We start from the raw sequence: 27,769 nt of genomic DNA on the forward strand, positions 1-27,769 counted from the left end.
TTGTAAATCACCATACAGGGTTTTTATATCGTCTCTGATGTGTGTGGCACTGATGGAAATGTGATTTAAATAATAATTCAGTCATTGTTCAGCCTGCCGCTTTAATTAATTTTTCCACTGCCACTGACCTGCTGTTCTGTGGCCTCCAGTACTGAGACTATGAGGTCAAAAGTAGGATTGAGGAACAACGCCTCATTTTCTTCATGCATATTGCCACCTGCTGGAGATTTCCAGGTATCTGCATCCCATAGCTGGGTTCCCAAATCCTCAGGTAATTCTATCCTTGTATTTTGCCAGTCCATTCATGTACTGGAAGTTTAGACTGATACAAAACTGATTTATAAACACAAATTACTCCAAAAGAGAAAGAAAAGGCCTCAACCATGGTGTATCTCCCAAAAAAGTAAGTTTACCTCCTTTGTAGGAGCTTAATAGTACTGTGAGTCTGCAAAACAGCGGCCCAAATTCGGACAGGTTCTCATGCCACATGGGTTTCCACTGGTTTTCTCCCACATCCCAAAGAACTATTGGTAGGTTGATTGGGCACTAAATTGCCCTGGGTATACATAAGTAGCAGAGGAGTCAGGCTGGTTACACGAGGGAGAAGCCTGAGATAGTCACCCTTGCAGACAACATCTAGACTTCTCACAATCCCTGGGTGCATCCTGTCCCAATGGCTGGAGTGGCACAGTGGTGCACAGATGGGGGAAAGCAGCCTTGGGATTCATCAGCCTTGGACCCAGATCCCATGACATCTCATGTCATCAGCTCAGAAGCTCCTAACTACCGCCATCTGTTTACCTACAGATGATGAATTAGTTTGCCCTGTGGAACAACACTTGAATGTTTCACAAGCACAGACTGTACTGTAGGTGAGGGTCTCCAATGTCTATTACCAAGATGGTTTGGTAGCACCGTGCTGACCATGCATGTCTTCGCCCCTGAAATAAAGGACACGGCTGCCAGACTGGGTCTGCCAGTTGGCCTGGGGACAGACACAAAGTGGTGGAGTAACATAGCGCCTCGGGAAGCATCTCTGGAGAAAAAGGATGGATGATGTTTCAGGTCTGGACCTTCAAACTAAGTAGGAAGTGAGTGGGGATGGAAAGTTTTCAGAAGCTAGAAATGTGAAATGCAATGTAAATACTCATAGAGTCATAGAGTGTGGAAACAGGCCGTTCGGTTCAACTTGCCCACACCGACCAGGATGTCCCATCTAAACAAGTCCCACCTACTTACGTTTGGCCCTTGTCCCTCTAAACCTGTCCTATCCATATATCTGTCCAAATGTTTCTTCAATGTTAAACTTTCATTCAGCAGAGTCATCTTCCACCCTCTCATTTGTATCTCAAATTGTATCTCTCACTTGTATCCTCTCATTTAACCATTGAAGGGAGTCGTTCAACAGGTGGCCGGTCTCACCGTCACAGACCCGGGTGGAGGGGAGGTGAGGAGTGAAGAGAAGTGGCGGGTCAGTGAAGTCGTGGCCGAGAGAGAGCGCGGTGGGCGTTGCGGCTCCAGGCGCTATCATTGGCCTTTGGCTGTTACATGTTAACGGAGGAGCCGCTGCCGCTGCCGCTGCCACAACCGCGCCATGTCGTTCCTGAGGGTTGCAGAGAGCTCGGACTTCCCCATCCACAACCTCCCCTTCGGAGTATTCTCCACCGCCTCCGACGTAAGTCAGTCTCATTCATCCCACCGAGGAACAGGTGTGTAGGGAGGGACTGCAGATGCTGGTTTATACCGAAGATAGTCACATAATGCTGGAGTAACTCAGCGGGACAGGCAGCATCTCTGGAGAGAAGGAAGGGGTGGCGTTTCTGGGCGAGACCCTTTTTTCAGACTCGCCCATTCATCCATTCCTTCTCACCAGAGATGCTGCCTGTCCCGCTGAGTTTTTACTCCAGCATGTTGCGTCTACAGGAACAGGTGGTTGGGCCACACTTGGTCCACATCTGGCGCCCGGCAGCTGATCCTCGCACATCTGGACTGATACAGCTGCTGCACTTCCTGCAGTACCTTCTTAAACACCTTTATACAATGTCACTCTCAGCATTAACAAATGTGAAAGGGTTTACAATCAGATAGAGCAAACATGCTGGAGTAACTCAGCGGGACAGGCAGCACCTCTGAAGAGAAGGAATAGGTGAGGTTTCGGGTGGAGACCCTGAGAGTCAGGGTTAGGGAGGTATGAAAGGTACAGAGCAAACCAGTTTGCTTTGTTTTTCTCTGGAGATCCAAGGCCCTGACCAAAGATATAGAAGTTCAAAGGTCAAAGTGCAGACATGCTTTATTTTCACATTCTCGCAAAGTTGAATAATTAACCCCGTCTGGTTACTTTAATATACACAGAAAGTGATGGACAATTGCAGCCGGTCTGGCAGCAAAAAGTTGCTTCTCTGTAGTGGGAGAGTTCACGTTCACAAGTTATAGGATAGAATTAGGCCATTCGGCCCATTGAGTCTACTGCGCCAGACAATCATGGCTGATCTCTGCCTCCAAATCACATTTTCCTGCCTTCACCCCATAACCCTTGACGCCCGTTCTAATCAAGAATTTTGCCATCTCTGCCATAAGAGGGAACCGACCCAGCTACACCAAGGAGATCAATGATAATCAGCTTCCCTTCATGTGACACAAAGATGCTGCAGATGCTGGAATATTGAGCAAAACAAAGAGTGTGGGAGGAACTCAGCCGGTTGGGCAGTATCTGTGGAGGGAATAGGCAGATGACCCATCAGATTGGGCCCCTTCTTCCATCTGAAGAAGGGTCCTGACCCAAAACATAACCTATTCATTCCTGAAGAAGGGTTTTGGCCCGAAACGTTGCCTATTTCCTTCGCTCCATAGATGCTGCTGCACCCGCTGAGTTTCTCCAGCATTTTTGTGTACCTTTGATTTTCCAGCATCTGCAGTTCCTTCTTAAACACCTATTCATTCATTCCTGGGCTTCTGCCGTAATTATCTCTGCAAAAATGTGGAATGAATTTGATACAATAAGACAGAAGATGTTGAAAATACTTGTAGAAACATAGAACTGCAGCTGCTGGTTAGTACACAAAAGGACACAAAGTGCTGGAGTGACTCAGCAGGTCAGGCAGCATCTCAGAAGAACATGAATAGGTGACTCTTCAGGTTGCGACCTTCCCAAAATAGGACCCGAAGAAGGGTCTTGATCCGAAACGGCATTTTGTATCCCACAAGGACATGCGCTTAACTGGGACCTACATGGCTTCACATTGCAGCAACTTTGACGTGGAGCAGGTGAGAGGAGTTAAAGGGAAGTTGCTCAAAGTGAGGACGTTCAAGCAGGTGGAGAAGGGTGGTGGATGCATGAGGAGTGTGTTGGGTGAGAAGGGCATTCGATGAGGCAGGAACTGGTTGGACCTCTGCTCTCTGGAAAAAAACAGTCAGGCCAAGGGAGGGAAGATTCAGGGCATGGATTGCTCAAAGTTGAAGCAGATAAGCAGCACAACCAGAAACATAAGGTACACAAAAAAAGCTGGAGAAACTCAGCAGGTGCAGCAGCATCTATGGAGCGAAGGAAATAGGCAACGTTTCGGGCCGGAACCCTTCTTCAGATCAGAATCATGTCAGCAGAACATTTAGTAATGTGATGAGAGAGTATTGTGATCTCACTGTGTGGATCAGTGGATGCATTTACTCCGTTTATTTCGCTTTGTCAAAGAGCATTATGAAGGTAACAGTGCAAGTGTTATCTGCTGGACTATCTGAGGCATTTATCAGTAAACGTTCTGTGGGTTACAAATCATCATCAATCATTGTTCGAACAGTCAACATGACCTGAAAAAAAATGTTTGAAATAAGGTAAACAGCAGATAATATGTAACTGATTTATATCTCTGATAGATATAACAGGCAGAGAATATATGCCCCTGTCCCACTTAGGAAACCTGAACGGAAACCTCTGGAGACTTTGCGCCCCACTCAAGGTTTCCGTGCGGTTCCCGGAGGTTTTTGTCAGTCTCCCTACCTGCTTCCACTGCCTGCAACCTCCGGCAACCACCTGCAACCTCACGGAAACCGCATGGAAACCTTGGGTGGGGCGCAAAGTCTCCAGAGGTTTCCGTTCAGGTTTCCTAAGTGGGACAGGGCATTTTAACTGTTAAACTATTCAGCCTTTGAGTTGAAAGAGCTACTGATTCTGTGTCTAACCCTAAAAAATATTTCTATTTGTTTATATAATAATGCTCTCCCTAATGCTGGGGTGGGAGATTGCAAACTTCACGTGGTGCAATCAACGAATGCAATCAACCTGGCGGGCACAATCAAATAAGATCAAATAGAACAAGTTGTCCTACAAGTTTAGGCTGTACACACCATACACAAGAAGTCCCTAATGCTGCTCATGGATACTCCGGGAGCTGAACTAAGACTGTGATATTTTGCATAATCTTAAATCACTGGAGTTGCTGCTGGAGGAGCAATCACTGTTTTTTTTTCGGGAAAGGAGGGAAACGTCAGACACATTGGGTGGAGGGGACCTTGCTGGATGCCTTTCCCCAGTGTTCAATCTCAAGCAGAATCGCCAGCCAAATATTATAACGTCCGTAACAGGCTTGGCAGCAGCATGGGGTGAGTCAAATGAACAGATGAAGGGCGATGTAATGTCAGGGATAACCAGCTGGAATAGAATATCTCCCACTAAGCAGCTACACATGCATTGACTCACCTTGATCAACACATCAGGTCGATTCCCAATTATCAAGATATGGGAAAATATATTATTTTCTTTGGGATTTTGTTCAGGCAACAGATGGTGAAGTACTTTAACTTCCAATATATAAAAACATGAAGTTTTTTTCATTCCCTGAATTATATTGTTTTTTGAAGGAAAAGAGCTTTATTTCATTTCACTTCTTTCTCAAAAGCAGATTAAACTGCAGTGATTCATGCACAGAGTCATACAGCATAGAACCACACGTCCTTTATCCCAACTTGTCCATGCCAATCAAAATGGCCTTCTAAGTTAGGCCCATTTGTCCACATTTGACCCACATCCTTCTAAACCTTCCGTATCCATGTACATACCCAAATGCTTTGTTAAATATTGTTATTGTATCTGCCTCAACCACTTATTTGTGTAGGAAGGAACTGCAGATGCTGGTTTAAACCGACAAACACAAAATGCTGGAGTAACTCAGCGGGACAGGCAGCATCTCTGGAGAGAAGGAATTGGTGTCGTTTCGGGTCAAGACCCTTTTTCAGACTGATGTCAGGGGAGAGGGAGATACATAGATACATAGGGCAAAGTACCTGGGGAGGGGGTGGTTTGGGTGGGAAGGGACGAGTTGACCAGGGAGTTGCGGAGGGAAGGTCTCTATGGAAAGCGGAAAGGGGTGGAGATGGGAAAATGTGGCTAGTGGTGGGATCCTGTTGGAGGTGGCCAAAGTGTTGGAGGATTATGTGCTGCATGTGATGACTGATGGGGTGGAAGGTGAGGACTAGTGCGACTCTGTCCCTGTTACGATTGGGGGAGGGGGGGGGGGGGGGGAGCAAGGGGGGGGCTGAGAGATATTGATGAGACTTTAATGAGGACCTCATCTATGATGGAAGGGGGAAAACCCGTTCCGTAATGTCCCGGTATAGAACACCTCATCCTGGGCGCTGATGCGACTTAGATGCAGGAATTGTGAGTAGGGGATAGAGTCTTTACAGGAAGCAAGGTGGGAAGGCACCTGAATTCTAGGTAGCTGTGGGAGTCAGTGGGTTTATAATAGATTTCAAAACCCATTTGGGCAGCCCATTCCAGCCATGCACCACACACTGCACAAGGACACCCAGGTCCCTCTGAAACCCCACACCTATCTTTCTTACTGAATTATGTTGATGATCTCTGCGCTTTCCATGTTACAGTAGGCTGCACTCACCGTGTACGTTACCAAGTAACTTGGTTTGGACTGAGTCATATGGACAGGACAGTGGATGGGTGAGAGGTGGAGGGCCCCATCTACAGATATGTGAAATATTCACGGTAATCACATATATAATGTTGGAGAGGGGTAGAAATCAGTGTGGGGAGAGTCTGTTGGCTCAACGTGTCCGTCCCAGACCTGCAGGTGAGCTGCAGTTATTTGCTTTAATCCCATCTTCCTTCCATTTCTCTCTATGAATATTTACCAACATCTGCATTTCTTTATTCTTTGCTTTCTTATTTGTTTTCCAGCCTAACCACAGAATTGGTGTTGCCATCGGAGACCAGATATTGGACCTCAGCGTGGTAAAGCATCTCTTTACTGGCCCCGTTCTCTCCACAAACCAGCATGTATTCACTCAGGTAACAGCCGCATGCAACGTTGAACACAGCGGGTCTTTGTGTGAAATAATCAGCGGCTCCTTGGAGTGAGTTAGAAGCCCATCTGGAACAGCGGATACAATAAATGAGGTTGGAGGAGATGCAAGTGAACCTCTGCCTCACCTCTAAAAACTGTTGGGGTCCTTGGATGGAGGTATAGGGACAGGTGTTGATGTATAGGGACAATGTGCTGCAGTGGTACCGCTGGTAGATATGTTGCCCCAAGGCTCCAGCGAGCTCCTTCAATTCTGACCATTGGTGAAGATTGTATGTGTTCAAGAAGGAACTGCAGATGCTGGACGATCGAAGGTACACAAAAATGCTGGCGAAACTCAGCGGGTGCAGCAGCATCTATGGAGCGAAGGAAATGAATGTAAGGTGAAGATTGTATGTTCTGCCTGTAACTGCACGGGTCCCTTGCAGTGCTCCAGATTCCCCCCATTTGCCAAAGTCTTACCCTACGATATATGAAACACAAAGAACTACCAATACTAGATTATTGAGCAAAACACAAAGAGTTTGAGTAACTCAGCCGATGAGGTGGGTATTGGGGTGAGAAACAGTTAATACTTCAGGTCAATGACAATCAGAACAGGGTTGAAGATCAACAAATTTTAAATTGTAGAGAAGGAGTGAGAGAGAATAAAGGGCAAACTTCTGATCTGCCTTGTTCAGACTTCTAAATAAGATACTTTTTTCTAAGATTTCTTCAACCATTAAATAATTTAGTCGACGCTATTGAAATATTTATTTCACTCTCCAAATTTGCTAAAACTGTCCTGACATAGCCCAGCAGAGGGCACTCCAATCCAACATGACTGGAGATATGAAGAAGGGTCTCGACCCAAAACGTCACCCATTCCTTCTCTCCAGAGATGCTGCCTCACCTGCAGAGTTACTCCAGCATTTTGCTGCCTCACCTGCAGAGTTACTCCAGCATTTTGTGTCTACCTTCGATTTAAACCAGCGTCTGCAGTCCTTTCTTACACATGACTGGAGATCTCCAATGTTGATTTTGGTCTTGTTATCCAGCAGTGGCTAGAACAAGAGTTTTTCTTAGTATGTTTGCATCACTTTCAAGGTCAGTATATATTACCATCCTTCATAGCCAAAGTTGAGAAGGTGTTGGTGAGCTGCCTGCAGCTCTGTAGGCGAATGTACTCCCAATGTACTACTACAGAGGGAGTTTGGCACTTGGATCCAGCTATGTTGGACTGTGGTGGACATGTTGATTGGGACCTCATGCACCTAGTTACTGCCCAGTTTTTTTTGGTAGTAGAGGTCCCAGCACTGATCCCTGCATATCACCACTGATCACAGATCTCCAATCAGAATAACATCCCTCCACCACTATACTCTGTTATGTGTGGCCAAGCCAATTTTGTATCGTTCAAGATTCAAGATTCAAGAGAGTTTATTGTCATGTGTCCCAGATAGGACAATGAAATTCTTGCTTTGCTTCAGCACAATAGAATTATAGAAGGCATGAATACAGAACAGATCAGTGTTTCCATATACCATTGTATAAATATATACACACATGAAGAAATAAAACAGATAAAGTGCAAATAAACAAATAATGGGCTATTAATGTTCAGATTTTAGTTTGAGTTGTCTACCAAGTCACCATGGATTCAAAATGATGTAATCTTCTGGATCAACCTACCATGAGGGACCTTGTTGAATGTTTTATTGAAGTCCATATCAGACAGTACCCACTATCCTAGCCTCATCAATCATCTCCGTCTCATCCACAAAATATTCGGTCAAATCTGAGAAACAGGATCGCCCCCGAATAAATAAATAAATAAATAAATAAATCCATCCCAAATAAGTCCAAGTCCAATTTTCCAAGGTGAGTAAATCCAACCCTGGTGCCTGAGAATCACAAAATAGAGGAGGAGGCCACTCGGCCAATTGTCCTTGTGCTGTTGCATGAATTCTGGTATTCACATGTTTGGGTTTGTTTCCCAGCCGACCCTGAACTCCTTCATGTCCCTGGGCCGGGATGCCTGGAAGGAGGCTCGAGCCGATCTCCAGCGACTCCTGTCAGCCAATGAACCAGCTCTGCGGGACAACAAGGACCTGAGGAAGGGGTAAGTCCTGGGCCAGTTTAAATTTGGTGAAGCCTGTAAAACCTGCAAGAAAGTAGAAATCCGAGCGTCAATCCTAGCATGATTGTTATTCCCTCTCACTAACACTGGTGAAAATAGTGAAATGAGCCAGAGATACAAGAGTATGAGCAACATTAATTTAGAACTGGGACTTGTCAAGAAGCATTAGGAAAGATGAATTTAAACCCATTTATTGAGACAGGTTTGGAAGAAGTTCCAAATAGTGTGCAGAGAGAGGGAGAGAGAGGTGGCAAGGTTTGGGAATCAACTCTAATCTTTGGTCTGGGTATCTGAAGATCGTAATCAAAGAGAGATACAGCACAGAAATAGGCCCTTCAGCCCACTCAGTCCTGTAACTCTTCATTCCTTCTCCCTCTGCATTGTAATTGGAGTACTTTGGGATTTGAGCCAAACTCACAGCTTGCACTGAATCAGAGCAATGACCATAGTTTCTCCAGTCAAGTGCTTCATTTGAAGGTTTGCACGGGTTAGATCCCAGAGAGCTGGCTCTGTGGCCAGGTGAGCTGAGACAACTTCTGGATACATTCTGGACCCTGGCCTGCCATCCCCTGGTGTCTAGTGAGCTCTAGAGATGTTGTAATCCCAAACAAAAAAAAGGAACTCAGAAGGTCAGGCAGCACCTGTGGAAGGAAAAAGACAGAGGTAGTTTTGGTTAGGGATTCTTCTTGCAGATATTCCTGCCTGCACCCTGGTGGAACCAGAGACCATGTGAAGTTCAGACTGAATCCTGCTATCTGAGGGGACTCACACCCCTGACCACATTGGCCCTTCGGCAATGTTGAGACTGGGCCTCGGTAAAACACTGAGACCATAGGGCGTTGACAGCTCTGAACACCAAGCCACCTGGTTTACGTATGAACTTGACTGTGAAGCAGGACAATCGGACAAGGTTTCGTATGCTGACAGGTGTGTGTGTCACTAAACTCTCTGTTGTCTGCAGGGCATTTGTCTCCCAGGATTCGGCCATCATGCACCTCCCAGCTGCGATCGGTAGGTGTGGGTATGTCATTGAAACCTTCCGGATAATGAAAGGCATAGATAGAGTGGACGTGAAGAGGATGTTTCCAGTAATTGGAGAATCTAGAACCAGAGGACACACCAGAGGGGGAATATAATTAAAACTTACAGAATAATGAAAGGCCTGGATAGAGTGGAGGTGGAGAGGATGTTTCCACTTGTGGTAGTGACTAATAACAGAGGGTCCAGCCTCGGATTTAAGGGATGTACATTTAGAATGGAGATGAGGAGGAATTTCTTTAACCAGAGGGTGGTGAATCTGTGGGATTCATTGCCACAAAAGGCTATGGAGACAAAGTCAATGGATATTTTTGAAGTGGAGATTGACAGGTTCTTGATTATTAAGGGCATCAAAGGTTAGGCAGGAGAATGGGGTTGAGAGGGTGAAATCGATCAGCCAGGATCGAATGGCAGAGTAGACTCGATGGGCCAAATGGCCTAATTCTGTGCCTATGTCTTATGGTCTTACGGGTCATGCCAGTTCAGTGCAATCTTAAGGATTAAGGCTGCGAGGAGAGTGAAAGCCAGAGTCATGCATGGATCGACCTGTTCCTGGCTCCAGCGACAGAGCTCCTTCACCTTCCTCTCACTCTGTACGGCTTTGGCGGCCTCTCCACCTGGCAGTGTTGGCTTTCACACCCACTCCTGGGCATCTGAGAGTGGCCACACAAGGCCACAGGCACGGCCTCGTCACATCCAACACAGTTCAAAATTGTCCACAACTTCACATTGGATTTAAAATCATTAATCCTAAAAACTGGGGAGGGGAAATTGAATTTTTTTTTTCTAATTTGCACAAGAGCCAACTACAATAAAACATAAAACATCGGAAACACTCAGCAGGTCATCCAGCATCTGTGGAATGAGATACAGAGCCAACATTGCAATAGAGCTGCAGCCTTACAATGCTAGAGACGCGGGTTCGATCCTGACCACGGGTGCTGTCTGTACGGAGTGACCGCTCGGGTTTTCACCGGGTGTTCCGGTTTCCTTCCACATTTGAAAGACATGCCGGTTTGTTGGTTGATTAACTTCAATAAATTGTCCCTAGTGTGTTGGATGGAACTAGTGTATGGGTGATCACTGGTCAATGTGGACTTGATGGACCAAAGAGCCTGTTTTCACACTGTATTTCTAATGACAGATAGATTGATGAGGCATCCTCTCGCTGCCACCTTTGTCATCAAATATTCTATGAGAGTAGAAATGACTGAGAGTTTGATTAGCATGAGCCATTCCGTGTTTAATTGTATTGTCTGATTTTTAGGAGATTACACGGACTTCTATTCATCCCGTCAGCACGCTACAAATGTTGGAGTCATGTTTCGAGGAAAGGACAATGCCCTCATGCCCAACTGGTTAGTGCCTCTACTCTCACCTGCATCTACATTTGTCAACTGGGCTGTTCTAGATGTAGCTTTCGAGCTACATTGCACTAATGTGATTGTACCCATCTCTACCATGCAGCATCTGTGGAGGGAGTAGACGGGCGACGTTTCTCAGTCTGGTGGCTTCTCTGCCATGCCTTGTGGTGCCGGCTGCAGGGGCTTTAAGTATCAGAAATGTGCAGAAGGGCAGTGATCATTGTGTGCCTGGTGGACCATGAGTTTTTTTCGTGTTCATTTTCTAGGTCTGCACATGAACTTGAGAGGCTTCAATTTACAACAGAAGTCTTTAATGCTTTACTCAATGCTGGCAGCAAGACTACTCAAAAATGGCTGCCCACACTGTCTACAGACTGGATAAACTATATACAAAACATCTCCCTTTGTCCAGTGCAGCGCCACCTGCTGCACCGGATGAGCAACGGGTCCTCCCACCCCACACAGTCCACCAAACATCACAGTTTCCATTTTTTTTTTTTTTTTTTTACGATTGCATGCACAGAGTGGATCACAGGACAGCGACAATCTAATGCACTGGCAGAACAGAGGGGGGCCCTGGTGTAGGCAAGCACACTGCCGTAAGTAGTTATACTTGATCTCTGGTGTGAGAGCAAGAAAGGGGAACAACCTTTTGGACTTTAAAAGGAGGTCATTCCATATTTGAAGATTTATTAAATGGTTAATGATTTGGTGAAGATAGATTTGGAAAATTAGCCAAGTTGCTGGTTTGGCAAATAACAGGAAAGTTTAGACTAAACACTAGTGATTCACATAGTTAGTTAGTTTAGTTTATTGTCACATGAACCGAGGTACAGTGAAAACATTTTTTTTGTATTAGCTAACCAGTCAGCAAAAAGACTACATAATTACAATCGAGCTGTCCACAGTGTACAAATACATGATAAAGGGAATAACGTTTAGTGCAAGATAAAATCCAGTGGAGTCCAATTAAAGATAATCCGAGGGTCTTCAATGAGGTAGATAGTAGCTCAGGACCGCTCTCTAGTTGTTAGTAGGATGGTTCATTTGCCTGATAACAGCTGGGAAGAAACTGTCTCTGAACCTGGAGGTGTCTCTGAAACTCTCTGAATCAGAATCTTGCTTCTGGATGGAGAAACAGAAATTAGTTAACTTTTCTCCCAATTTAATATATTGTGAATGATATACTTAACACATCAGGGTTCGGAAGTCCATTTAAACCAGGACATCGGGAGCTCGCGGGTCCGGGGGGGAGAGACCGCTTCCTGGAGCTCCCGCAACGTGACTTCTCCAGCCCGTGTCGCGGGAACGTACATCGCCCGGCGCGGCTTCATGGCCATGGGACATTCCAGCGCCCGCCGGGGGCTCCAACTTTGTGACTTTTACACCGGGAGCGGGGCCGTAAATCGCCCGGCACAGCCTAAAATGGCCGTGGGACTTATCATCGCCGCCTGGGGCTAGGACATCGGGAGAGAAATGGAGAACAGGGGAGAGAAAAGACTTTGCCTTCCATCGCAGTGGGTTCACTGTGATGGATGTTTGTGTGAATTAAATTGTGTGTATGTCTGTAGGAAATTGTCTTTGTATGGCTGTGGAAACGGAATTTCGTTTGAGCCTCACTGAGGCTCAAATGACAATAAATGGTATTGTATTGAATAGGTTCCCACGCAATCAGGTGAATAAGTTTATAATGTATGGTCACAGAATGAAGGTTGGTGTTGTAGACTTTAAACCAATATTCTGCGTGTTACAATCTCAGGCTGCATCTACCTGTTGGTTACCATGGTCGCGCCTCGTCCATCATTGTGTCTGGGACCTCCGTCAGAAGACCCCAGGGCCAGATGAAACCCGATGATGGTAAGTATGAGACAACGGGGATTTAAGCTGAGTGAATAGTTGGCTGGCGAGAGCTCTTGAAGTACAATGAATGCGTCTTAAAGTCGACTTAAAAAGTTATGTTGAATTAATTAATTATTTCATCCAAGGTGACTTCAGGAAGGGCAGCTAGAGCTTGGATTATACCTGTACATGTAGTGGCTTTATTGATCGGTGTTGAATCTGCCTCTCCTAATGTCATCGTGATAGATTTACGTGACCCCATCATATTGATTTTATGTTCTGAATGCCCTTCAGTTGCTAATGAAAGTGTAAAATACCCAGTGTTTGACACCATTTAATAGAAAATTATGTTCTTAATTCTAAACACTTGTGAGAGGGTGAAATAATTCAACTAAACATGCACAATATCCAAAATATCTTGCGTCAGACTAGAGATGATATCTAAGGGCAGCTTAGCAGAAGCTCAGAGAGAGAGTTCAGTTTAGTTTAATGCCATGTGTACCGATGTACAGTGAGAAGCTTTTGTTGTGTGCTTACCAGTCAGCAGGAAGACTGTACATGATTCCAATCCATCCATTTATAATGTCTAGATACATGATAAGGGAATAACGTTTAGTGCAAGGTAAAGCCAGCAAAATCCAATCAAGGATAGCGGGAGGGTCAACAAAGAGGTAGATAGTTCAGCCCTGCTCCCTGGTTGGTGGTGGTTTTTAGTGTGGTCTAAAGGAGGTACAAGAGATGGAGAGGGTTTTTGGAGGGAATTCCAGAGCCTTTTAAACTGAAGACATGCCAGATCATTATGTACTGAGTAAATACAGGGGTGCACTGATATCAGAATGGCAGATATTTAAGGTTGTCAGGCTGGAGGAGATCATGTGAACAAATGATTCTGGAGTAGGAGGAGGCTATTCGGCCCTCGATACTGGCCCACCATTTAATAAGATTGTGGCTGATCAGATTACAACCTTATCTCTTCATTCCTCTCCTTTCCCCCTCCCCTTCCCCACAATGGATCAGTTTCCATTCTCCTCACTCTATCATGAATCCATATACTTCTGCTTAAAAATATTCAAAAACTTCCATTATATTTTGAAGAAGAGAGCTCTAAAGTTCCAAAAGAGGGCAGCACAAGGGCAGCTGTAGATTGCAGCACCAGAGACCCAGGTTCAATCCTGACTACGGGTGCTGTCCATACGGAGTTTATACGTTCTCTCTATGACTGCGTGGGCTTTCTCCGGCTGCTCCGTGTTCCTCCTGCACTCCAAAGATATGCAAGTTTGTAGGTTAACTAGCTTGGCTAAAATTGTAAATTGTCCCTAGTGTGTAGGGTGGTGTTAGTGTACGGGATGATTGCTGGTCAGTACAGACTTAATGGGCCAAAGGGCCTGTTTCTGCGCTATGTCTCGAAAGTCTGAAGTAAAGTAAAGTCTAACGATTTATGGCCCTCTGAGGGAAAAAATAATCATTACAACCCTGTCTTATAAGGTGATCCCTTATTTTTATAAAATAAATCTTATTCTGGATTCTCCCACAAGAGGAAAGGCCCTCTCCACTCTCCACTCAGTCAAGAATCCTCAGGATATTATTTGTTTCATTCAAGCGCACTCACTCATCCAAATTCCAGTGGATACAAGCCAAGCCTTGCCCATCCAACCGCTCCTCATAGGCAACCCACCTTGTTCTGTGTATTAGTCAAGTAAACCTTCTGTGAACTACTTCCAAATCAGTAACAACCCACACTGGACTCAGTACTGCAGGCATCATCTCACCATTGCTCTATACAACTGAAACATAACGTCCCTCCTTCTGCATTCAATCCCTCCAGCTAGAAACACCGAGGTACGGTCGTGGAGGGATTAGGACATATCAACTTTAAGCTTGTGGAATTTCAGATCACAAACCTTTGATGTCAGCAAACTCAGGGTCTCCAGAGGCTGATGAGAGGGAGGACGGAGGCAAGGATTTATGGCCTCGTCTACATCGGCATAAACAAGGATAGACTAGGTGCCCATTTCTGTGTGACTATCCATGTAGCTTGGATACCGTTTAAGCATTCAATGCCAAATGATGCATCGCACAATTTCAAGGTCACCTCATTAATCCCTTTCGTTCCTGCTCATTCAAGTGAAGGGCTGCCAGGTTTGATGAATGGAGTATGTTTCTAATTGTGACTGGATGCAGAATCTCATTACTTCTCTCTAAACCCAGTACAGTGGCTTTCCCCGACCCTGGCCATCGAGCTTCCGGTCCCATCCCTTACTGCAGTGATTTTGTTCCGTGAACCAGACCTGCTCGGAGTTAAATTAAGACTAGCAATCTGACTTCATACAGGTTCTTTGGAAAGTTAAGCGCTGCAAATCTCAAGCTGTCAGTAATGGGAGAACATTCATTGTGAAATTACTTGTTTTGCTGTGGTTTTTAGACTGCTATCGAGCCCTGCCCTGATGAAGCAAGTGAATCATTAAATCTCAGTTCAGATCTAATGATCATTTCCTGGATGAATTGGAGCCAATTGCAATGGTTACATAGATACATAGAAAATAGGAGACGGAGGAGGTCCTTCGGCTATTGATCCACTTTAATACCCTGTTCCCACCTTCTTCCCAGATCTCCCCAACCTTTGATAATCAAATATACATCTACTGCATATTAGATATCCATGAACATATTTGAAACCTCCACACCCCTCTGAGAACTGCGAACATTCACCATCCTCTCAGTGCAGAAATTTCTCTGGAAATTGGTTCTAGGTACATAACTCCATGAAAGTGGCAATGCAGATAGACTGGGTGGTGACGGAAGTGTTGGGCATTCATCACGTCAGCCCATTGAGTACAAGAGTTGGGATGTCATGTTACAGTTGTACAAGATTCAAAAGAGTTAGATAGAGCTTTTAGGGCTAGCAGAATCAAGGGGTCTGGGGAGAAGGCAGGTACGGGGTACTGATTGTGGATGATCACTCATGATCACATTGAATGGCGGTGCTGGCTCGAAGGGCTGAATGGCCTCTTCCTGCATTTATTGTCTATGTATCTATAAGTTGTTGGTGAGACCATCCATGGCATGTTGTGTTTGACCTGCTAAATGAAGGATGTCATTAAGCTGGATGTCATTATGGTGCAGTTAACCTACGATCGTTTGTCAGCACTGGGCCTGTACCCGCTGGAGTCTAGAAGAATGAGGGGGGACCTAATTGAAACATACAGAATAGTGAAAGGCTTGGATAGAGTGGCTGTGGAGAGGATGTTTCCATTAGTGGGAAAGTCTAGGACTAGGGGTCATAGCCTCAGAATTAAAGGTTGTTCTTTTAGGAAGGAGATGAGGAGAACATTCTTTAGTTAGAGGGTAGTGAATCTGTGGATTCATTTGCCACAGATGGCCGCAGAGGCCAAGTCAGTGGATATTTTTAAGGCAGAGATAGATAAATTCTTGATTAGTACGGGTGTACGGGGTTATGGGGAGAAGGCAGGAGAATGGGGTTGGGAGGGAGAATTAGATCTGCCATGATTGAATGGCGGAGTAGATTTGATGGGCTGAACGGCCTAACTCTACACCTATTCCATATGATCTTAATAATTGTCTTGGTGACACTTATGACTGAAGAATGTTTCCTTTGCAGCAAAGCCGCCGGTATTTGGAGCTTGCAAACTTTTGGACTTTGAGTTGGAGATGGTAAGTCCTGTTCATTCCATCGTGGCATGGAGCAGCAGTGAGGTGGGTTTTCAACCACGGTGTAGGCCAGCGATTGGAAGCACGACTCATTACAGATAGTCTAGAGAGTCAAAGTAAAATGTAATGTAAAAAGCTTCTGCCAACTAGAGAATTCACTTTGAAACATAAATGCAATCTGAGTGGGTGGTGGAGACAGAGGCACTCACAGTGTTTAAGAACTACCTTGAATCACCAAGGCAGAGCTGGCTATGGACCATGTGCTGGTAAATGGGATCCATATGGATGGGTATGCGATGGCTAGCATGGATTACATGGGCTGAAGAGCCTGTTTTAATGCCACAGTGGCACAACTAGTACAGGTACAACGTTGATAGCTCCAGAAGCCCCAGTTCAAACCTGACCTTGGGTGCTGCCTGTGTAAAGTTTGCATGTTCTCTCTGACTCTGTCAGAGAGAGTGAGAGAGAGAGCGTGAGAGAGAGAGAGAGAGAGGAGAGAGAGAGAGAGAGAGACCTCCCTCTCCCCATAGCAGGTTTGACAAACACTCAGCTACTGGGACAAAACCTGAGACCACCAGTGCCACCGTGTGCTCAAGACTGGACAGCCAGGAAGAAGCCCTAGACAGCCAGTGCCTCCACCTGAGGCCATAACTGAGTGGCAATGGCAAGCCTGAGATGCCAATGCCTCTTCCTGCCCTCGGGCAATGAGGGACCGTGGCCGCACAGAGGCAAAGACTGAGCCGCCAGGATAAACTTGAGACCGCCAGCGCCTCCTCTTGAAGCAACGGTGAACTGCAGGGAGAAGTCTGAGGTCACCACACCTTCTCCTTCGAGCAACAAGACTGAACAGCTGGGACAACCCCGATACACACATGCCCTGATGATGAGGTACAACGTTCCCATATAGTCCTGGTCCCACTGACCACTCTAAATAAAATCTATCACGCGAGTTCACCCCACTGGGAGTGTCGGTGTGGTAACTGTCATAGCCCGGCATCATCCCTGACCCCACTTACCCCATAGAATCTGTAGGAATTACTGAGATGCTTTGTCCTGCTCTGTATATAGTTGAAGTCCACAATGGGAGTTGTGTTATCCCTATTGTGCTTCTGGTTTCCTGGTTTATATAATGTCCTGTAACATCATTGTTGTTTAGGAGTTTACAGATGATTGTAACCAAGTTTCGCTGTCCCTTGCTGCTTCCTCGCTCCAACCTTACTAATGTTACTTTTCAAGTTTCTGAGCCAAGTTCTTCTCTCTGTAATGTCATCCTGTCGTCTTTCTCTATTCTAAAGGTTAAGTATCTTAAAACATTTAATTCCCAGCCCTGGTCACTTTGCAGCCTTATCTCCATAATGGCTATTAGATCATGGCCATTTATTTATACCTCTGCCAAAAAATCATCTATCTTCTCACAAGTGCTGCATGTAATCAGATAAAGCCTTCAGTTCTGTTTCTCTAATGTTTTCTCTACTCCATGTCTACACTTACTTTTGTATGCACTGTCCCTTCCTGACAGTCTCCGGAAATCATTACTCATTTCATTTGGCCTTTCTCTTTAGGTTTCTAAACTAAGGTTTCTCATCTTATGCTGCACTCTTCCCCCTCTCCCAGCCAAGTCCAATAGTTTAGAGCCTTGAATGCAGCCTGATTAGATATCCTTGAACATATTTGAAAACTCTGCCTCCACAGGTATTTTGAAACCAGTCTTGAAAGTGACACTTCCCCAGAAACAAGGCTAGTTCAACACGCATTGTTCTTGTGTAGGAAGTAACTACAGATGCTGGTTTTGCATCCTTATATCCCTGTCGTTCGCACATCTGCCCAGATAACAATGGGCCATTATGGAATCCACCCTTCCTGACCACCTGTTGCCAGCCCTGTTTTGTTCTGGTCTTCTCCATCTTCCAGTCTGAAGAAGGGTTTCCGACTCGAGGCATCTCCTATTCCTTCTCTCCAGAGATGCTGCCTGACCCGTTGAGTTACTCCAGCATTTTGTGTCTACCGATGCCTTGTCATTGATCAGAATGAAAACAAAATGTGTCATTTTCATCTCTGTTTCTTCTTAAATTAGGGCTTCTTTGTCGGACCAGGCAACGCGCTGGGAGAGCCTATCCCCGTATCCCAGGCCCACCAGCATATCTTTGGCATGGTTCTCATGAATGACTGGAGCGGTAAGACTTACTATTGGTTATTGTCTGACAGGTCAGGTGTGGTGTCAATGTGGAGGGATGTGCAGGCCAAACCACTTGGGCCCAGCACAAATGACCCACCTCCATGTACCTGTGCTGTACTGTTCCAATTCTAATTCTTCACGCAGATACTGGTTTGGTATGTTGCAGCCCGTGATATTCAGAAGTGGGAGTACGTTCCCCTTGGACCATTTCTGGGGAAGAGTTTTGGAACAACCATATCTCCCTGGGTCATAACAATGGAAGCTTTGATGCCTTTCGCTGTGTCCAATCCAGTTCAGGTAAACGGGAAGATTACGGAGTAATGAACTGAATTTGTATCAATTTAACCAAAGAAGTGTTATCTGAGTTGATAGATATTGAAGTATTATCTATTTATAGTATAACCATATCTGATTTATATGATTAGAATGAAAGCTTTGCTTTGACGTGGTCATTGGAGAGGCAAAGAATCAGAAACACAGCACAGAAACACTCTCTTATGGAAATTGTAGCCCTTCGGACTAACTCGTTCATGCTAATCAAGTTGCCTAACCAAGCTAATTCCATTTGCCTCTCATACTTTCCCTGGTTGCTCCCCGCACCCACCCAATGTGCCAGACATGACCTTGAACCCAGTTTTGAACAAGGGTTATTGAGCCTTTTCCAGCAATTCTAAATCTAGGGAATATTGGGAAATGGTCACATTCTTCCACAGTTGCATTTCCCACCTTCCTGAATGTGGCTTGTTTTCTCTGCACCTTCCCCTCATCAACACAGTCTTCTCTGCAAACCTTCTTTGCACTCAGATTGTGACGCAATCCTACTTCCTTGCAAAGACGGCTACATAGTGCTTATATACAGTACTAATCCAGCTTTGACCCCCCCTTGCTAGTTTAGAAGACCAATAGCACTACTGTACCGATTCTCGATTCTGCGGGCCAATTCTGTCCCACTTGGCAATTTTTTTCGGCGACTGCCGGTGTCATATCAGTGTCGCCAAAAGATTTTGAACATTTCAAAATCCATTGGCGACAAAAATAGTGTTGCGACACTCGATAAAACACCGCGCGTCATATGTCATCACACCGCAAATGTTTCGGTGACCTGATACGTCCGTCAATGATGCTGGCAGTCGCCAAAAAAGTGGTCAAGTGGGACAAGCCCTATTTTAAGTATCTACTAATGCAGCATGGATTGCCCACTTAATTCTATTGATGTTTGCACTGTGTAGGATCCCAAGCCTTTACCCTATCTGTGCAGTGATGATCCATATACATTTGACATCAACCTTTTTGTTTCTATTAAAGGTGAGTTATGCAGAAACCTTTAAGTTGTCATACATAATTTTTATTTAATTCGGTGCAACAATTTAAATTGAGAAATCTTAAAAACAATAATGTTTTATTAACGTTAATGACAACTTGCTCTGGCGAAGAACCACCATGGACATGATGGGCTGATTGGCCTCGTGTACTGTAACCATTCTGTGATGCTATTGGGGCAGTGACAAGAATGTCATGTAAAAAGGAATTAGAAAATAATATTTGAAAAAACATTATTAATGGAAAGAAAGTTCTGGAAAAGGAATTAGAGAAGACAACACCAGATAAGAGCTAGTCTAGGAGCATTCAAATTGGGCTGAATGGCCATGTTTGCTCCAGTGATGTTTCTACAGTCATGCCTGTAGAGTACCTCACTGGATTTACTGGTGAAAATTACCTTTTGTTCTGTCGGAAAGTTTTTGTCTTGGTGAGAAGTAAAGTTGGGTGGAACATACCATTTGTTTTAAGGGACAATCTATCTTCTATTTATACTGAGGATGATTGCTTAGGGGAGGAGGAGTAACATAACAGTGACTTGATAAGATTTAACATTCAGCACACTTGAGTGCAAGGGTCTGTTTAAACGTTCAGTGAAGGTAAATATAGACCGTGTTCTCTGGAGCAACTTTTTATTCCATTTGAATCTGTTAATATGATATTTCAAAATGGTAACATTTAATCTTGCTTCAAGAATGTTTTCTGTGTTGGAGGCAGGCAAAGAAATGGCTGAAAAGGCAACAGTCTGTCGGTCCAACTTCAAGGTGAGATTGGGTCCCTGCCCTGCAGCCTCTCATTATCCAGTCATAGAATCCTGTAGCACCCCAAGTTTTCAATCAGTTCACCTTCTCCCAATCTGCTCTTTGCACGAGCTATCCAAACAGTCCCATTCCCTTGCAATTTTCCAAGAACCATGAAAAATTCAAGTACATTTTGCTGCTCCCTTGTAAAGGTTATAGTTGAGTCTGCTTTGTCATCCACTCTGGGAGTATGTCCCTGACCCTGACCCTCCCTGTGATTCCTGAGACCTCTATGCTTTGCGACCCAGCCTTCAGCCCAGAGAAATACATGCCCAAAGTTGAATTGCACGTAATTTTGGATAATGGATGGGTAATGGACTGATACCAAATCTGAGACTCTCTCTCGCCCCCCCCCCCCACCCCACCTCCCTAAACAATATGAACTTCCCTAAAGAAAGCATGAGTGTGATTTTAACTTTCAGTGGTGGGCGGTAGTCACGATCAGACTGGAGATGATTCAGTGTTCTGATTCCCAAACTCTGCAGTGGGTTCATTAAAATAAAACTCATTTGAAATGCCGACTGCTTAATGTAAGATATGTTCCAGCGATGTCCTTTTACAACAAGCAGGATTCGGTAGTTGCATGGTACAGTGCAGCTTGTTGCACGGATTACTAATGATTAACATCATAAATCATAACCCTATTGATCCAAAATCTCCCATTAAGTGAATAGAATGTGCCCTGCATGATAACAAGATCATGTTGGACACCGCACATCTTGAGGAAATGCGATTCCTCCTAATAGATAAATCAGACCAATTCATAACGAGTTGGTCTCCATTTGTCGTCTTTTTGGAATCACATGGTGCAACACAATTGTAAAAGCTAACTGTTTCAGGACTGGACGAGGGATGGTCAAGATTATAAATAATGATCTCCTTACTTCTTTTTTTTATTTCTTACTCTCTTTTTCCTATTTTCTTTTCCTCAACTTTCTTCTTTCATTCTTTTCTTTTTCTTTTTCACACACTATATATCTCACGTTTTTCTATCCTTTATTATCTAATTTCTTTTTCTTATTCTTCTTTATTATAATTTTTAAAAAAATAAGAAGCTGTACATAAAATGTATTATGAAAATATATATTACGCACTTTGGTGCCATACGATTGTACTTACTTCTAATAAAATAAAATAAAATTAAAAAAAAAAAATAAAAATGATAACAAGATCAGCAAGTATCCATCAAAGGACGGAAAATGAGAACGGGTTTAGGGTGAATCAGACCAGGAAATGTCAGGTCCAGTTTCCTGAAGGGTGGGAATGTCACCAGGAGTTCAGTGTTCACCCTGCATTAGACCCAATGAACTAAAAATTAGATGCAAATAGACCTTGTCTCATCTAATTCAAGGATAACTATTTACACCATTGAGATAATTTCTACATCTGATCACCCTAGTGAAACGATCCCTTATCTTCAATAGGCTGAAGAGAATCCCAGCTCCTCATGTCGGTCCACATTACTGAGTCTCTAAATGCCAAGTTTGTGAGATCTTCTATTAAGGCTCTGCTGGAATAGCTACTGCACGCTCCCTTACTTTCACTGTTTCTAACGTTGGGTTTCACAGTGGGCTACATGAGGTGGTCTTGTAGTGGGAACTACAGTGTTTGGCAGGATAATGAAACCAGCTTAAATTCTGCATGGATTTTTATGATCTGCCATTGTAACTGCAGTGGGACATCTTCAGAGCTCAAAGCAAATAGCAACAGGCATAGAGTGAGTTAGTGTGATGGAAGACTGGGTAGATCTGTCCATGCGCTCTATTGGTTAAGTGCATGGAATAAGATTTGGATGAGCACTGCTGATGCAATTCTTCATCTGTCAGGAGCAGTAATGGACATCTTGCTGACGTTCCATCAAATGACTGGGCCAAAAAGTGGTGGCTGCAGGTCTCACATTGAGATCTACACCGATAGATGATTCTACCCATACCCTAATGCACCCCCATCCCATTCACCCAACACACCATCCTTGTTCTCAAACCCCTCCACATCCTCACTTTGTCTGTGGAACCTTCTCCAGCTCCACCACTCTCCAACATCTCTGCCTTCCTGCAAATTTGGTATCTTGCCCATCCTTAATTCTCATCGGTCCACAATAGGTAATCGTGTCACCCAGCCTGAACTGCAGATTCCCTCCATAAATCCTTCCCCCTTGCTATGTCCCTCTACTTCATTTCCAAAACCATGTCCTTTCAGTTGCTCCTGACCTTCCCTCAACTCCTGACCTAGATCAGTGTTTTAGCAAGGCCTTCAAGGATGGCCTTTGGATCTTATAATATTATTAATGATGACAATAAAGGGTTTTGTTGTTGAGTGGTTTTCCGTTTTAAACAAAAATGAATCTTTCTTCTCGTCTTCACATCTCTTCAGAACATGTATTGGACCATGAAACAACAGCTAGCTCACCACACAGTTAATGGGTGCAACGTGAGGTCTGGAGATATGCTGGCCTCTGGAACAATCAGTGGCTCCGTGAGTATCAGAGGTCTTTCTGCAATAGAGTTATATAGCATGGAAACAGGCCCTTTGACCAAACTCATCCATGCCAACCAAGAAGCACATAAGCTAGTCCCATACCGGCTGTCAGGGGTTATGGGGAGAAGGCAGGAGAATGGGGTTGAGATGAAAAGATGGATAGATCAGCCATGATTGAATGGCGGAGTAGAATTGATGGGCCGAATGGCCTAATTCTGCTCCTATAACTTATAAACTTAAATAATGTAATATGTTTCTCACAACTAACAGGAGGCTCTTTGGCCTGTTGAGCCTATGTTTACTCTCAAATCAACCTAGCCCCTCCCTCGCATGCTCATCAACTGTCCCCTGATTCTCCTGCCACCCCCCTACACGATCAGCGATATATAGTGGTCAGTTGACCAACCAGCCGGCACATCTTTGAGATGTGGGAGAAAACTGGAGCACACAGGGGGAACCCATGCAGTCTCGGGGAGAATGTGCAAACTGCAGTCAGACAATGTTCTAGAACTCAGTGGACTGAAGGGCCTTCTTACATGCTGTATGGGTCTGTGACACATGGATGGTCAGCACGGACTTTGAGATTTCATGCTGTACCACTCTATGATGCATGGATGGGTGACATGGACTTAAAGGTCCGACGTGCCTGTTTCCGTGTTGTACATCTCCATGAAACATGGAGCGCACACTAGCTACAGTTTCCCTGCAGTTGCTTAACGAGGACAAAGGATGAGTATTTGTTGACATACTGTTTGTTAATTAATTCAGTTTATCAAATATTTGTTATTGTTCGATAGTGTTTAGGTTTTCATTTCTTTCAAAAATAAATAGTTTTACAGTATTCTTAATTGCCATTTTTTTTTAGTTTTTTTTAAAAACATTCTTGAGGTTGTCACGCTGCGTGTAATGGAACAGAGATGGTCATGTTTTCCAGAGCCCGGACAGCTTTGGGTCAATGCTGGAGTTGTCGTGGAAGGGAACAAAAACCATCGACCTGGGCAGTGGACATCAACGCAAATTCCTTCAGGATGGTGATGAGGTTATCATGACTGGTGAGCTCAAAGAGAAACTGGCATTGGGTCTCATCCTTGTCCTAAATCGGCCTTACAGGGACAAGTCGTGCAGGGCTGTGAATCCAGGCTGGTTTGCATCAAGTGTAAAGCAAACCTGGGCCCACATCTGCTGAAGCTGTTGGTCAGTGTGTCCTCAGTTCTCCAGCTCCCCTGCCCCTCAGCCCTGGTATATGTACATGACACATAAAGCTCTGTGTGGGAGTCAGAGAATCATATAATAGGGAAACGGGCCCTTTGGCCCAACTCGTCCATGCCGACCAAGATGCCCAACTAAGCTAGTCCCACTCAGTCCATATCCCTCTAAAACTTTCCTTTCCATGCACCTGTCCAAGTGTCTTTTAAAATGTTTTCCTTATACGTGCCTCAACCAGCTCCTCTGGCAGTTCATTCCACATACCCACCACCCTCTGAGTGAAAAAGCTGCCCCTCACGTTCCGATTACATTTTTCCCCTTTCACCCACACCCATGTCCTCTCGTTCTTGATTCCCCGACCTGGGTAAAAGACTCTGCACTTGTCCTGTTAACTCTCCTCAATTAAGTGCCTCAAATCCATTACAATTGACCCTGATGGATCCAACCTCGATTCATCCACCAGAGTTGAGGATTAGACCACAAGACTGACATTAGGTGGTCTGATCATCTCAGCTTCCTCCTGAAATGACTGTGTCACTTAAGCCTATCTGCAGCCAAATCAATGCATTTCAAGAAACAGCTGAGAGCACTGGTAAGTGAAGCTTCAAGGCTCAGACAGAGTCCCAATTGAAGGATTGAAGAAATCCCTGTGTTTCCAGCCACATCCTGCCAAGCCATCAGCAACAAAGTATACCATGTCTGTGCTGTCTACAAAGAATAGGGCGAATGCAATATGTCCACTTGCACAGCCCACAAACTAATGTCAGTCATCAGCAAAGTGACAGAATAGGTTCAAGCAAGCCAGGAATCTGTCAGGGCTGCTCAATTTGGGTTGTCAGGAACACTTGGCTCGTTACTGCTCGAATGCAAACTGGACAGAAACACAGTTCCAGGGGTAAGGTATCAGACATGCCTTCGATGTCAAACTAATTAGTGATGGAATGTGAATAATATTCAGATCTGAGTCGATGAGTGTTTCACACAGATGTCTAATGTCTCATCATCATCAACATCCCTGGGTCACCTTTAGTCAGAAACTATTGGACTGCTATGTCAATACTGCTGCATTGAGGATGGGTCAGAGTTTGGGTATCCTACAGCAAGTGACACACCACCAAACACCTCGAGATCTTTTCATCATCTACAGGACATGTCAGGAATGTGATGGAGCACCCTCCACATGCAGCTCCAAGAAGCTCGACATTATCCAAAATCAGTTCAGTTTAGTTTATTGTCACGTGTACTGAGGTACAGTGAAAAGTTTTTGTTGTGTGCTAACCAGTCAGCGGAAAGACAATACATCGTTAGTTGATTACAATCGAGCCGTCTACAGTGTATAGATACATGATAAGGAAATAATGTTAGTGCTAGGTAAGCTTGTACTCGCTAGAATTTAGAAGATTGAGGGGGGATCTTATAGAAACTTACAAAATTCTTAAGGGGTTGGACAGGCTAGATGCAGGAAGATTGTTCCCGATGTTGGGGAAGTCCAGAACAAGGGATCACAGTTTAAGGATAAGGGGGAAATCTTTTAGGACGGAGATGAGAGAAACATTTTTCACACAGAGAGTGGTGAATCTCTGGAATTCTCTGCCACAGAAGGTAGTTGAGGCCAGTTCATTGGCTATATTTAAGAGGGAGTTAGATATGGCCCTTGTGGCTAAAGGGATCAGGGGGTATGGAGAGAAGGCAGGTACAGGATACTGAGTTGGATGATCATATTGAATGGCAGTGCAGTCTCGAAGGGCCGAATGGCCTACTCCTGCACCTATTTTCTATGTTACCTATCTATACAATGTAAATGGCTCGATTGTAATCATGTATTGTCTTTCCACTGACTACTAATTTTGAATCATTTTGTAATAAACACTACAACTAATGAAGAAAATAAAGGACTTCAATCTGTGTGGGGTCATATGCATGGAAACGGGTCTTTTGGCCCACCCACCAAGTCCGTGCCAACCATTAATCACTCATTTACACAAATGTCACTTTATTCTTGCCACATTCCCATCAGCTCCCCTCTAGATTCAACCACTCACCTATGCTCCAGGGGAAATTTATGGTGGCCAATTAGCCTATCAAATTGCACGTCTTTGGGATGTGGTCGAAACCCCATGGAGAACGTGCAAACTTCACACGGACAGCAGTGGCGATCAGGAGCACTAGGGAGAAGGTTTAAGCTCCACATGGAAAACACTAGTTGCCGGAGTTGGAGGCAGCAGCTCGACAGCCCTGGCACACCGTCTACTTTTGATAGTCAGTTGACAACATGAAGCAAGCAAAAGCTGTGAGTGAGTGAGTGAAACCCTTGCCTGTGCAGGAGTGGATCATCCCTGGTGTTGTGGTAGTGCTCTCTCTGCCATGATGGGTTCTTTATATCTAGCTGAGATTTGGGCTAGCTCCACATTTGTTCAATCAGAAGATATATTAAAGGTACCGTCTGGACTCAGTGCTGATGTCTGAGGGAGAGATGCAAAGGGAGAGATCGCGACCCAGCCACGGGTGGGCAGAGTAGTGAGGAAACAAGGGACAAACCATCACACAGCAAAGTGCATTCACTGTATAAATCAGCCCCGTCACAAACCATTGGGGAGGTACGTGGATAGGATGGGTTTAGAGGGACATTGGCCTAATGGAGACATGGGGTATGTTGGTTGGCATGGGCAAGTAGGGTTGAATGTCCTGTTTCCATGCTGTATGACTATCAATCTATAACTATAATCGGTCTGAAGAAGGGTCTCGATCCGAAACGTCACCCATTCCTTCCCTCCAGGGATGCTGCCTGTCCCACTGAGTTACTCCAGCATTTTGTGTCTATCTTCACTAGAATCGGAGGGTTGGTCCATCTGGCATTAAGCACACATAATGCATTTAAAAGCAATGTTAATGTAAGTTTAAAAAAAAACAAAAAAACTGCTGGAGGAACTCAGCAGGTCAGGCAGCATCTGTGGAAACAAAGGGATAACTCTGACCGTCTCAGTTTCTCCAGCACTTACTGTGGTACTTTACTCCAGATTGCAACATCTGCAGTCGCTTGTGTCTCCAATGTTAATGCGATGTTACTTTTATTTTTAGGTTTTTGCCAGGGCAATGGTTACCGAATAGGTTTTGGTGAATGTGCGGGGAAAGTTCTTCCAGCATTTCAGAAGTAATGTGCTGAGCAAGCTGTGACTGGAGAGTGATGGATGGAGCTCTGCCCTTCCTGCGGCCATGACTGGGTAGAGCTAGTGTTAACTGAGTGACCCTTCAGTCCACATCTACACCATTTTATGCACAGCTCATCTCATGATTCAACACTGGAATTGTCATTGCCTTTATATATCTTAATTACCGCATCGTGGGAAAGGAATAATTTTTCGTTGAGTTTTGAGCAAAACGTTTGTAGAATGTTTGTGAATGAACTGAAATGAAATGATGGGACATTAATAAAAAATTGTAATTGTAAGGTC

The 27,769-nt window shown here is 44.6% G+C and overlaps 1 protein-coding gene across 1 annotated transcript; it reads left to right on the forward strand.

Annotated features, from left to right (window-relative positions):
• The first annotated feature begins 1,521 nt into the window (after positions 1 to 1,521).
• fah (fumarylacetoacetate hydrolase (fumarylacetoacetase)) lies at positions 1,522 to 27,769 on the forward strand. The gene is made up of 14 exons (XM_055661184.1): positions 1,522 to 1,675; positions 6,188 to 6,298; positions 8,291 to 8,412; positions 9,392 to 9,441; positions 10,736 to 10,826; positions 12,592 to 12,689; positions 16,291 to 16,343; positions 18,415 to 18,514; positions 18,683 to 18,813; positions 19,746 to 19,821; positions 20,551 to 20,597; positions 23,007 to 23,108; positions 24,046 to 24,163; positions 27,396 to 27,769. The coding sequence occupies exons 1-14, from the start codon at positions 1,595 to 1,597 to the stop codon at positions 27,470 to 27,472; spliced, it is 1,257 nt and encodes a 418-aa protein (XP_055517159.1). The 5' UTR covers positions 1,522 to 1,594; the 3' UTR covers positions 27,473 to 27,769.

Source organism: Leucoraja erinacea, chromosome 33 (genome assembly GCF_028641065.1).
Source record: "Leucoraja erinacea ecotype New England chromosome 33, Leri_hhj_1, whole genome shotgun sequence".
NCBI classification, from domain to species: domain Eukaryota; kingdom Metazoa; phylum Chordata; class Chondrichthyes; order Rajiformes; family Rajidae; genus Leucoraja; species Leucoraja erinaceus.